General features: G+C 41.6%; 1 protein-coding gene across 2 annotated transcripts in view; it reads right to left on the reverse strand.

Moving 5' to 3' along the window:
- metap1d (methionyl aminopeptidase type 1D (mitochondrial)) overlaps positions 1-13,144 on the reverse strand; it is a 145,272-nt gene that overhangs the window by 11,243 nt on the left and 120,885 nt on the right. For both annotated transcript variants that reach the window (XM_085986198.1, XM_085986197.1), the window contains exon 7: positions 32-129. In XM_085986198.1, coding sequence (XP_085842324.1) covers positions 32-129 — 98 coding nt within the window. The remainder of the gene's footprint in view (positions 1-31; positions 130-13,144) is intronic.

The raw sequence follows: 13,144 nt of genomic DNA on the forward strand, positions 1-13,144 counted from the left end.
TAGAATCCAGCAATCAAAGTGAAAAACTTACCATGATGCCAAATTTCAGGATGTCCATGAAAATATGAGCCTATCCCATGGCCAATGAAATAAGGACATACTTGCAGCCCGCTGGAATCTGCTATCTGGCTATAAATAATAACAAAATGAATAATCAGTTTTGACATATTAGCTTAGAAAGCTGGAACAGAATACAATAAAAAAAAAGCAATTTTTGTAAGTTATTGTTTCCAGGTTCCCTTCGTTCCATGCATCCCAGAAAGAAAAGGCAATTATTTTTTCAGGCCTCTGTCAGTGCTGCTGGTACCTCATTTCTTCTGCCCTTTGAGAGGGGGGTGGACCTTGAATAATTCCAGTTTATTTTGTTGAAACAGATTCTACAAATCACCAAAAATTGAATGCCAGATAGGATCTGCTACACTTATGTACCAGGGAATTCAGTAGCATCTTTACTGACAACTGTAGACCAGACTGCATGGTAAATGATTGTGTTAGTTTATAACTGCTATTATAAGTAGTACATATATCTGAGGTACATGATTTGATTTGTTGACCACGATTCAGATTTTCCCTCATCTCTCCCTCAGGGAAATCACATCAATGGCAATCAGTACCTTGTTATGTGACCCTACTGAGTTCAGAAACTTACTTTCTTAGGATTTACGAGAAAGAATTAGTGTTCCACTGCTCCAGGGTGCAAATCATATGCAAACATTGATTCTGTTTTCTGGGTTGTTAGGACTATTTGAAAATCTATTATATTATACATGAAATATGTAGGTTTTTATTTAAATCACTTCCTCCAGAATATTGTTTTTTTAAAACAGTTGCTTGGAGTCAATAGTGATCTCTGTATATGCAATATATGTGGCATTTTCTGTATGTGCACATGCAGAATTAGAGCACATTATATAACACTGTACAGGAACATATAGGCTCAGAATTTGCCGTGGGTCATAACAGTGAGCGAACAGCATTCACTGTCATTACCCCTTTGAAACTGACTGCAACTTCAGGATGTAGCGCATGCGCATCCTAACGCGGAAATCCTGAAGTTGCGGTCAGTCATTCACTGCTCCGACACTGGCTGCGCTGTGGCACCCATCTGCACCACCCACCCTACTATCACCCCCCAACCCGCCACAGCCGGCAATCAGTGTAATTTGTCAAATCATAGAAACTGACGGAAACTTCAGCTCTTCCGCGGTAATACCGCTGTTAAATACCCCATTAAAAGTTAGACCCTTTTGGATTAGTGTAACTGGGGTTTTAACAGCATATTGACTGCTAAACAAACGTTATGGCCCTGAAAAACGAATTTTAATTTTGTGGCGTGTCAAATTTATCCATTTTAATAAAAATTTAAATTTTTAAAGAAACTTTTGTTCATCTTTATTTCAGGGTTGCCTTTTCCCCATGTGAAAGCCCCAATCTTTGTTTTGCTCTAACATTTTTAGAAAGTTAGAATCAAAGGAGCTTACCCACTTCCTGGTTCGCTTTCTGTGAGAATTCTGCATTTTGATTGGCTGCTTAGACAGCTTGTTGACGTCACAGCAGCTTGCTGTTGATTTCAATTATGCGTTGGAAAAGCCAAAATTCTTGCCACAGAGATCGCAAGATCTTTGTGGGAAGCTTACTTCGGGGCCAGCGGTGCACGCCTTTGATTTGCCACTGACCGCAAATTACGGGCCAATGTGTTACATATGCTTCTTCTGTGGACCTTGCCACAAATTATGTCCATTTGAATTAACGGTTGTAAAATCATGCACACCTGAATTATTTCCAATATCTGTTGCTGGAGGGGGAGGTTCCCCACTGGGGAGCATAAAGTCGGAAAATTTCCCAAAAATGTAAATGTTACAATTTTTAATTTATCAAAGTCTCTTCAGGAATAAAACAAATCACATTGATGAAATAAATGGATTAAGTTAATATTTTCAACATCTAATTCTGACCTCAATACAAAAATCAAAAGTACTGTACAAGGAATTCTGATTAACTTTAATGTACTTCTTTCTGAACTTTTCTGAAGTTGTAGGAGAGGTGGCATGGGTGAAGACAGTGGTTTAGAAAAGGATAGGGACAGTGCCTGAGTAAGTTCAGCGAGCAGGAAAGTGAATTGGATGGGGAGAGGTTTAAGGAGGCAGGAGGCAGTATTACAGAAGAAATGAGCTTTGAGAGAGCAGGGGCTGAAGATGGGGAAAGCAGTAGCGTGTGGAAGAGGATCAATGTAAATGGGGAGTTTGGGAGTGGTCGGGATGGGGGTGGAAGGTGGCAACTGAAGTAATTGTTCAGATGGTCTCAATCTTAATGCATTAGCTCTTCGCATTTGCTGTTTGAAGTGAGGGTGGAATAGGCAGAGGAAGGGGACTGAAGGTGGCAGTTAGTTATGGAGGAAAGTAGTCATAGAGTGTCTACCCTTCAGGATGATCCTGGAGTAGTAGGAGCATTTGCCTATTGAGAGGGAAGCATGGTTATGCTTGATCTGGTCAAGACATATTTGGCAGTGGACGACAAGACGAGTTGTATGCCAGACTAATACTGACAATATAACTTCAACACCAGGGTTTGGTTATCTCACATGACAACAATGCACTTGTGACACATCACAGCCTTTCAATTTATCCTCATTAGTATTTCAGAAAACAGCTACATGATAATATTTTAATAGAGAGCAGCAATAATAATTCATTATATATAAACAGAATACAACCATCAAGTGATGCAGACAACATAATGTAATTAATTTTTTTTTTTTAATTCGTCTATGGGATGTGGGCGTCACTGGCAATGCCAGCATTTATTGCCCATCCCTACTTGCCCTTGAGAAGGTGGTGGTGAGCCGCCTTCTTGAACCGCTGCAGTCCGTGTGGTGATGGTACTCCCACAGTGCTGTTAGGTGGGAAATTCCAGGATTCTGACCCAGCGACGATGAAGGATCGGCAATATACTTCCAAGTCAGGATGGTGTGTGACTTGGAGGGGAACTTGGAGGTGGTGGTGTTCCCATGCGCCTGCTGCCCTTGTCCTTCTAGGTGGAAGAGGTCACGGGTTTGGGAGGTGCTGCCGAAGAAGCCTTGGCAAGTTGCTGCAGTGCATCTTGTAGATGGTACACACTGCAGCCACGATACGCCAGTGGTGGAGGGAGTAAATGTTTAAGGTGGTGGGTGGGGTGCCAATCAAGCGGGCTGCTTTGTCCTGGATGGTGTCGAGCTTCTTGAGTGTTGTTGGCGCTGCACTCATCCAGGCAAATGGAGAGTATTCCATCACACTCCTGACTTGTGCCTTGTAGATGGTGGAAAGGCTTTGGGGAATCAGGAGGTGAGACACTCGCCGCAGAATACCTAGCCTCTGACCTGCTCTTTTTGCCACTGTATTTATGTGGCTGTTCCAGTTAAGTTTCTGGTTAATGGTGACCTCCAGGATGTTGATAGTGGGGGATTCAGCGGTGGTAATGCCATTGAATGTCATGGGGAGGTGGTTAGACTCTCGCTTGTTGGAGATAGTCATTGCCTGGCACTTCTGTGGTGTGAATGTTACCTGTCACTTATCAGTTCAAGCCTGAACGACGTCCAAGTCTTGTTGCATGTGGGCATGGACTGCTTCATTATCTGAGGAGTTGTGAATGGCGCTGAACACTGTGCAGTCATCAGCGAACATCCCAATTTCTGACCTTATGTTGGAGGGAAGGTCATTGATGAAGCAGCTGAAGATGGTTGGGCCTAGGACACTACCCTGAGGAACTCCTGCAGCGATGTCCTGGGGCTGTGATGATTAACCTTCAACCACCACAACCATCTTCCTTTGTGCTAGGTATGACTCCAGCCGGTGAAGTGTTTTCCCGCTGATTCCCATTGACTTCAGTTTTACTAGGGCTCCTTGATGCCAGACTCTGTCAAATGCTGCCTTGATGTCTAGGGCAGTCACTCTCACCTCACCTCTGGAATTCAACTCCTTTGTCCTCACCAATCTACCTGTCGCAGATGCATCTGTCCATGACAGCACCGTCAGCAGTGACCACTGCACAGTCACTGTGGAGACGAAGTCCCGTAATGCAAATACAAGTTACTTATCTTGGCTGTGACACAAGTGATTTATTTTTGTAATTCACTGTGCCCTGATGTGCATCTTATGGACCAGAAATTACACTGCAGGATACAAACATGTGAATGCTTAATACATTTGTCTGAAATTCTCCTCTCTAGTATTTTCGCAGAAGTATTAACCTGTTCAAAACAAATGTGTTAATGTCTCCACTAAAATAGTACAGACAGACATTTCAAACAAGTGCATCAAAATTAATGATTGGAAAATTGACAGTGCTGTGAATCAAGTGCACTGACCTTTGCACTTGATTCTCTTGCAATTTCGGGACCACATATTGAATGAACTTGTGACTCTGTTTTAAGTATGATAGTGATGTCCCAGATCACAAATAGACTTTAAAAATCTTGGACAGTAATCAAAAGATGATTGAAACCTGGGAAATTGACCTAATAAAATTTAGTGAGATAGAGCCAGCCAAACTGGATATATAAGCAATGAAACAAACATTCAACCTTTTGGCAAGCTAGTGGCAAATATAGCTAAAATGTAGGCAGACAAGTGTGAATCCTCAAGAAATCTCAACACATGTCACAGTTGGCAACTTTAATTTTTTTTAAAAAAACAAGTGATAAAATATTGCAGCCTGTTTGGGGTTAAATTATGAGGATAGGTTGTATAAACTTGATTTATATTCCCTTGAGGGGTTGAGGGATGATCTAATGGAGGTGTTTAAAATGATAAAAATGATTTGATAAGGCAGATAAAGTTAAATTATTTCCTCTGGCGGTGGAACTCTAGACAGTGATGCATAATCTCAAAATTAGATCTAGCCCATTTAGGAGTGAAATCATGAAACACCTTTTCACAAAAGGGTAGTGAAAATCTGGAATACTCTCCCCAAAATACAGTGGATGTTGTGTCAAATGGTAGAGTGGGCTAGGATGACGAGAAAGGACAGCAAGCCACAGTGAATAACTGAAGATTTTAATCAGGATATTCTTGTTGTTGTGGCATGGTTAGAAACCAATAGCTCAGTATCTCATGATGTGATGAATTCTACTGCACATTCATGATATCAATTGAGTAGACTTTCATAAGAGTAGAGGAGAACCATGTTTGGAAAATATCTGTTCATAAGTTATCTCTGGCATGTGGCTTTGTTTCTTGCCAGTCTTCTCCCTTCTTCTGAAGGTGTTGATTCATTGTTGGGGGTCACCTACCATGGATCATCCTCTAGTACCTTGCCCAAATGTAAGCTTCACGGTGAGTGTTGGCAGACTATTCCTCATTGATGGCACCACAGCTCAGCCCAATTCTGTCCCCTTCCCAATGTACACACATGCACATTTCTAGTGGGGGGTCAGTGGGTAGCGATTGGCAGGGAATGCCTAAGTCAATTTGTGCTCCCAAATCCAGGTACGCTGAGGTCAGTTGTTGAACCCCCGGCACCTTGTTGAGATTGGCTAACTCAACAGAGTCTGGGAGTGGATGGCTGCAGTTATAGGACATAAAACACAAACAGGAAAGAAAGCAAGCAAGAAAGCAAGAAAGAAAGAGAGAGCAAAAGAGAGAAAGAAAGGAGAAATAAAGAAAAGAAAGGAGAAATAAAAAGAAAGAGAGAGAGAAAGAAAAGAAAGAAAGGAATTGCATTTATATAGTGCCTTCCACAACCTCAGGACATCCCAAAGCGCTTTATAACCAATTAAGTACTTTTGAAGCGCAGTCACTGTTGTAATGTAGGAAACACGGGAGCCAATTTGCACACCACAAACTCCCACAAATGGCAATGAAATAAATGACCTGAGTTGAGGGATAAATATTGGCCAGACACCGGGAGATCTCCATAGCTCTTCTTCGAATAGTGCCATGGGATTTTTTTATGTCCACCTGAGAAGGCAGACAGGGCCTCAGTCATCCGAAAGATGGTGCACCCAACAGTGCAGCGCTCTCTTAGCACTGCACTGGAGTGTCAGCCTAGATTACGTGCTCAAGGCTCTGGAATGGTACTTGAACCCACAACCTTCTGACTCAGAGGCGATGCTACAACTGAACCAAGGCTGACACAAATGTGAGCCAGTAAGTGTACAGATCTTTTCTTTTATAATATTTAGGATAACATGTCAATTCAGATTAATAATTTAAGGTTTTTGCAACAGTTTTCACTGTTTTGACACAGGACACTTTCACATATCAAAAACATTTGACAAAATAGACACTTTTCTTTGTGACAATGTTAATATAAGTGGCTTGCAATTATTAGATGTGTTACTATTTCAAAAATGACCTAAAAGACTTGGAATTACTTTTAAATCTACATATTTCATTTATGACTTGCATGTTAAATCTAGCTATAGGGCAGTAATTCTCAGTAATAAACAAACAATGCCAGAAATTTGAAAGAAAATCCACGCAATAAGCATCAAGTAACGTCACAGTAGCGTAGCAAAAACTTTCATCAGATATGGCACATTTGTACTGCCCCAAAATCTGTCTAACTCCAGCTTCAAGTGAGCATAAAATACTGCACAAGTTTGATTTGTCTATTTCCTAATCTCAACCAAAACTATGGATGAAATTATAAATTGATGCTTATTAATGCTGCATTTTAGGGTTGTTTTGTTTTGTAGACAGACATTAATTAAAATGGGATCGAGGTGGTGCATTCAGATCAGAAATATTATCAGCCATAGGACAGAGCAGACTTCACAATGTCTGTTGAGGCTGCATTTAAACTTCATTTCTAGATGTTAAAAAAAAAATCACCCAGCAAAGTTAACAGATCTGTACTCACAGTACTCTTAGCTGAAATGTAGAATGGCTCACAGCAGTTAGTTTCTATATTGATCGCTTAAATTCAACCATTTTCTAAAAGTATAAACATTCTGTTTAAAATTTGACTTGACTTGCAAACAAAGCAACTAACAATTTTCATAATCCTTAAAATCATAGAACTTTCAGCCAAAGGAAACCATTGTGCCTGTGCCAATGCTGATTACATTTGGCAGCTATCTACTCTAATTCAATTTCCCTGCTCTTTCCCTTTTTACTGTAATTTTTCCCTCTTCAAGTTTTTATTTAATTCCTTAATATAATAATGTTTTAGGCAGAAGACACTGGTTCATATAACCAACCCATCCAAATTTCCCATCAGGTTCTTTACTGTGATTCTAGAATCAATAGCCCTGTATCCCATTTATTAACAAGAATTAATTCAGTCCGTTTTAAAACAAAACCTGCCATGGTTCTATAAACATCTGAAAAAGGTCAGTAAAAGAACTATTGGTCCATCTAGCCTGTCCCATTCAGACATGATGCTGCCTACATGCATCAACCTAGCTCCTCCCAGTCGTGCAACCCCCTTGGGAGAGGCAAAAGGAACAGAGACAAAGCCTCACGCTAATTCAGCAAAAAGCTCTGAGAAATTCCTCTCTCACCCCCCAAAGGCAATCAAGCAAGTTTCAGAAGATGCAGTAACTTTTTAAGCTACTTCTCCACCTACTTCTAGATTCTCAACTCTCAAGATCTCATCCAGCTCCATTCTGAAGAGCTACAGTAAATCCTTACTTATTGCACATTTTGGTAATCTATTCCAGAGGTTGATGGCTTTCTGTGAAAATAAATAGTTCCTGGCATCTAACCTAACTTTATGTTTTTGTATTTTATATTGGTGTCCCTTAGTTCTCCCGTCACTATCTAGGTGAAATAACGTACCCATCCAAACAGAATCTATTCTCTGCATCATTTTAAAAACCTCAATTGTATCATCTTGAAGTCTACACTTCTCCAATGAAAAAGCCCAGTTCCTGTGTCTAACCTGATAGCTAAGAGCCCCTTTGACAATCTATTCCAAAATTGTCTAAATTTCTTATGCTCCATCTCTACTAGACAAAGTAGCCAAACTTGAGGATAAAACCCCAGGTCCAGAGGGATTGCACCCACGGATACTCAAAGAAACAAGGGAGGAGATAGCAGAGGCAATAGTTTCCATATATAAAAATTCAATAGAAAAAGGAATTGTGCCAGAGGACTGACGGTCAGCAAATATAATTCCTATCTTTAAAAAGGGAAATAGAACTAATGCAGGGAACTATAGATCAGTTAGCTTAACGTCAGTGGTAGGAAAAATACTAGAATCTTTGCTAAAGTACAAGATAACCAAACATCTGGAGACGGAGAATATTATGAACAATGGTCAGTATGGATTCCTCAAAGATCGATCATATTTAACCAGCCTTATTGAATTCTTTGAAGAAGTAGCATAAAAAGTGGACAAAGGCATTGTAATGGATCTGGTATATAAGAGACACATGACAAAGGTCAAGGCGTGTGAAGCCAGGGGCCAGGTAGTAGAATAGATTGAAAGAAGGCTACAACACAGAAAACAGAGGGTAGGAGTTAAGTGACATTTCTCAGACTGGTAGAAAGTGGGAAATGGTGCCCCGCAGGGATCCATGCTGGGACCACTATTGTTCACTAAATACATAAGTGATTTGGACTCAGAAATTGGAGAGACCAAATTTGCACCAAATTGGGGGTTATAGCTATTAATGTGGAGGACTGCACCAAAATACAGGTAGACATAAACATGCTTGCCGAATGGGCAGATAAATGGCAAATGAAATTCAATATAGCAAAATATGGGGTGGTTCATTTTGGTAGAAGGAATAAGGAGGCCACTTATTCCTTGGAAAGCGAAAAACTAACTGGAGTAGAGGAGCAAAGCGATCGGGGAATACAGATACATAAATCATTAAAAGTCGCAATGCAAGCTGATAAGGCCATAAAAAGTGCAAACTAAATACTGGGATTTATTTCTAGAGGAAACGAATACAAAATCAGGGAGGTAATGCTAAATTTACATACAACCTTGGTTAGAGCACAATTTGTGTACTGTGTGCAGTTCTGTTTTCTATACTACAAAAAGGATATTGAAGCACTAGAACATGCAGAAAAGATTTACAAGGTTATCAGAAGTGATAGAATGGAACTATCAGGAAAGATTGAGCAGGCTGGGGCTCTTTTCTCTGGAAAAGGTAAGACTTCCTGGCAAGAGAAGGAGGCCTGACAGAGAACTTTAAAATTATGAAGGGGCTTCGATAAACTGTTTTCACTTGTGGGTGAGTCCAGAACAATGTGACATAACTCACTGCCACATGGAGTTGTTGAAGCAGATAGCACTGGCACATTTAGAAGAAGACTTGAAGCATACATAAGGGAATAGAGGGATATGTGGGAAGGTGGAAAGAGGTCATTAGAGTGGGAGGAGATTCGTGTGGAGCATGATGTGCCTCAATAATTCCGAGACTCGAAGTTAGCAGAACAAAAACAAGGCTTTTATTAACTTAGAAAGTAACACGTAAGAGAGAGAGATGTCTTCCTTCTGGAGACTGAGGCCAGACTGAAGCTAGCTTACAAACGGGGCCAGGTATGGGCGGAGCCCTACACACAGCACATTCCAGTATACAATACAGCACATTCCAGTACACAATACAATGAGGTCTGGGGGAAGGGAAATGACACTGAAACCGATCTCAGTCACAGGCAGTGGTGAATGGAATATTTCATCACAGAGCATAACAGCAGCATAGACCACTTGCGCCAAATGGCCTGTTTCTGGCCCCAAGAATCTATCCTTGGCCCCCTCCTCTTCCTCATCTTCATGCTGTCTCTCGGTGAAATCATCTGCATGGCATAGAGTCAGCTTCTGTACAGATGTTCATGACAACTCAGCTGTATTTATCCATCACTTCCCTCAACTCCACAATTACTTGTGTGCTGTCAGACTGCCTGCCCAACATCGACATGGATAAGTCACATCCTAGGAGGCCAAAGCCTTCATTTGTGGCCCCAATATAAACAGCGCTCTTTGACTGTATATCCCATTCCCTGGCCACTCGTTCAGTGTGAACCAGACCATGTGAAACTTTGGTACCCTGTTTAGTGTAAAACTGAGCTTCAAACTCCACATCCTAACAATGCAAGACCACTTATTTTGTCACCTCTGGACTTGGTTCCTTCAATGTTTTTGTACCTGGCCTCCAACGTTCCTTTAAATTTTTTATGGGTGCGCGGCCATTTTAGGAGGCTGCGTGTCCCATTCAAAATACCGTGCATGCGTGGTTTTTCCTATTTATAAGCCGGTGAGCCGATTGTGTGGCAGGGGTAGAGTGCTGCGCGGCCGCGCAACTTAAAGAGAACATTGCTGGCCTCCACCCTCCACAAATTCCAACTTGTCCAAACTTCCACTGCCCACATCCTGCCCTGCACTAAGGCTCATTAGCCCATCGCCCCTGTCCTTGCTGACCTATATTGACTCCCAGTCACCCAATGCATTAAATCCTCATCTCCGTCTTCATATCCCTCCATTGCCTCACCCCACCCTATCTCTGCAACCTCCTCCAGATTTACATCCCCTCCAACACTCTCTGGCTCTGGCCTTTTGTGCATGTCCTCTCCCTTCAACATACCACTGGTGGCAGAGACTTCAGCCACCTCAGGCCTACTCTCTGGAACCCTCGCTAAACTCCTCAAATGCTTTTCATCTTTAAGAACCTTTTCAAAACCCATCTTTTTGACCAAGCTTTTAATCACTCCTCCTAATCTCTCGCTCCAAGGCTCAATGTCCAGCTTTCTTCCTCTCCACCATAAAATACCTTTTGACATTTTCTACATTAAAGGTGCTATATAAATGCAAATTTCTATTTTTATCAACTTTAAACTGTGTCCCTGAGTCCTCAAATCTTGCACCGAACAGAATGTTCCTAGATCAAAATTTTGAAGATCTTAATCCCACTCTTACTCCTCGAGAGAATAAACTTCCAAGGTAGACAACATTTCCTCATGCAACATAGTTCAGGAATCATCCTCATAACCCTCCCCTGGATTCCCTCCAAATTCCCTCTAATATGCAGATCAAAACTGAACACAGCAGTCCAGATGTGGTCTCACCAAGCCTGGAAACAACTTCAACATGACTTTCTTGGTCTTACAGGTCATAGTCCTAGCTTTTCTCCCAACAATTTATTTGCCTTTTTTCACTGCGGGTGAACATTGAACCAACAATTCGAACAACATATCCATCAAAATGCCCAGATATCTTCAACCTAAGGTATCAACTGAATGACTTCTGTTTCACCACAGATGCTGCCTGACCTGCCAGCATTTTCTGTTTTTGCCCAGATATCTTTTCGGATCTGTTAAAGTTCATGAAAAGTTTTCTTTTCTTTTGTCTAGCTGACTATTGTGCTTTTATTGGCTTTAACTTTTGCATCATGATTTGAATTTAACCCGGTCACAGATTGCGGATGTGGAACACAAAAAGTAAAAGGAAAAGGAACCAACTAGAGATCAGGCCATCTTAGACTGGGTATTATGTAATGAGAAAGGATTAATTAGCAATCTTGTTGTGCGAGGCCCCTTGGGGAGGAGCGATCATAATATGATCGAATTCTTCATTAAGATGGAGAGTGAAGTAGTTGACTCAGAGACTAGGGTCCTGAATTTAAATAAAGGAAACTACGATGGTATGAGGCACGAGTTGGCTAGGATGGATTGGGGAACGTTACTTAAAGGGTTGACGGTGGCTAGGCAATGGCAAACATTTAAAGATCGCATGGATAAACTACAGAATTTGTTCATCCTGTTTGGCATAAAAAAACAAAACAGGTGACTCAACCGTGGCTAACAAGAGAAATTAGGGATAGCATAAGGTCCAAGGAGAGGACATATAATTTGCCCAGAAAAAGCAGCAAACTTGAGGATTGGGAGCAGTTTAGGATTCAGCAAGGGAGGACAAAGGGATTATTTAAGAGGGAGAAAATAGATTATGAGAGTAAGCTTGCAGGGAACATAAAAACTGACTGTAAAAGCTTCTATAGATATGTGAAGAGAAAAAGATTGGTGAAGTCAAGCGTAGGTCCCTTGCAGTCAGAATCAGGGGAATTTATAATGGGAAACAAAGAAATGGCAGACCAATTAAATACATACTTTGGTTCTGTCTTCACAAAGGAGGACACAAATAACCCCCCAGAGATGCCGGGGAACATAGGGTCTAATGAGAGGGAGGAATTGAATGAAATCAGTATTTGTAGGGAAATGGTGTTAGGGAAATTGACGGGATTGAAGGCCGATAAATCCCCAGGGCCTGATAATCTACATCCTTGGGTACTTTGGAAGTGGCCCTAGAAATAGTAGAGGCATTGCCGGCCATCTTCCAAAATTCTATAGACTCTGGAACAGTTCCCATGGATTGCCGCAATCGAGACTCCAGGATGGTGTGTTGCCTCCCTGGTGCAAGGGTCAAGGACGTCTCGGAGCGGCTGCAGAACATTTTGGGGGGGAAGGGCGAACAGCCAGTTGTCGTGGTGCACATAGGCACCAATGAAATAGGTAAAAAACGGGATGAGGTCCTAAAAGCAGAATATAGGGAGTTAGGAGGTAAATTAAAAAATAGGACCTCAAATGTAGTAATCTCAGGATTGCTACCAGTGCCACGTGCTAGTCAGAGTAGAAATAGGAGGATATTTCAAATGAATACATGGCTAGAGGAATGGTGCAAGGAGGGATTCAAATTCCTTGGACATTGGAACCGGTTCTGGGAGAGGTGGGACCAGTACAAACGGGACGGTTTGCACCTGGGCAGGGCTGGAACCGATGTCCTAGGGGGAGTGTTTGCTAGTGCTGTGGGGGAGGGTTTAAACTAAAGTGGCAGGGGGTTGGGAACCTGAGCAGGGAGACAGAGGAAAGGGAAACAAGGAAAAAAGCAAAAGACAGGAAGGAGAAAAACAAAATTAGAAGGCAAAGAACTCAACGGTTTAAATCAAACATGGTCACAGTAAATAATAATTCATATAGGTCTGAGAGTGTTAAAAAAACAAGCCTGAAGGCTTTGTGTCTTAATGCAAGGAGCATTCGAAACAAGGTGGATGAATTAGCTGCGCAAATAGAGGTAAACGAATATGATTTGATTGGGATTACAGAAACATGGCCCCAGGGTGGCCAAGGCTGGGAACTCAACATCCAGGGGTATTCAATATTTAGGAAGGATAGGCAAAAAAGAAAGGGAGGTGGGGTAGCATTGCTGGTTAAAGAGGGGATTA

The sequence above is a fragment of the Somniosus microcephalus genome, chromosome 4 (assembly GCF_052327205.1).
Source record: "Somniosus microcephalus isolate GS21.2 chromosome 4, FLI_Smic_1.0, whole genome shotgun sequence".
Lineage (NCBI taxonomy): Eukaryota > Metazoa > Chordata > Chondrichthyes > Squaliformes > Somniosidae > Somniosus > Somniosus microcephalus.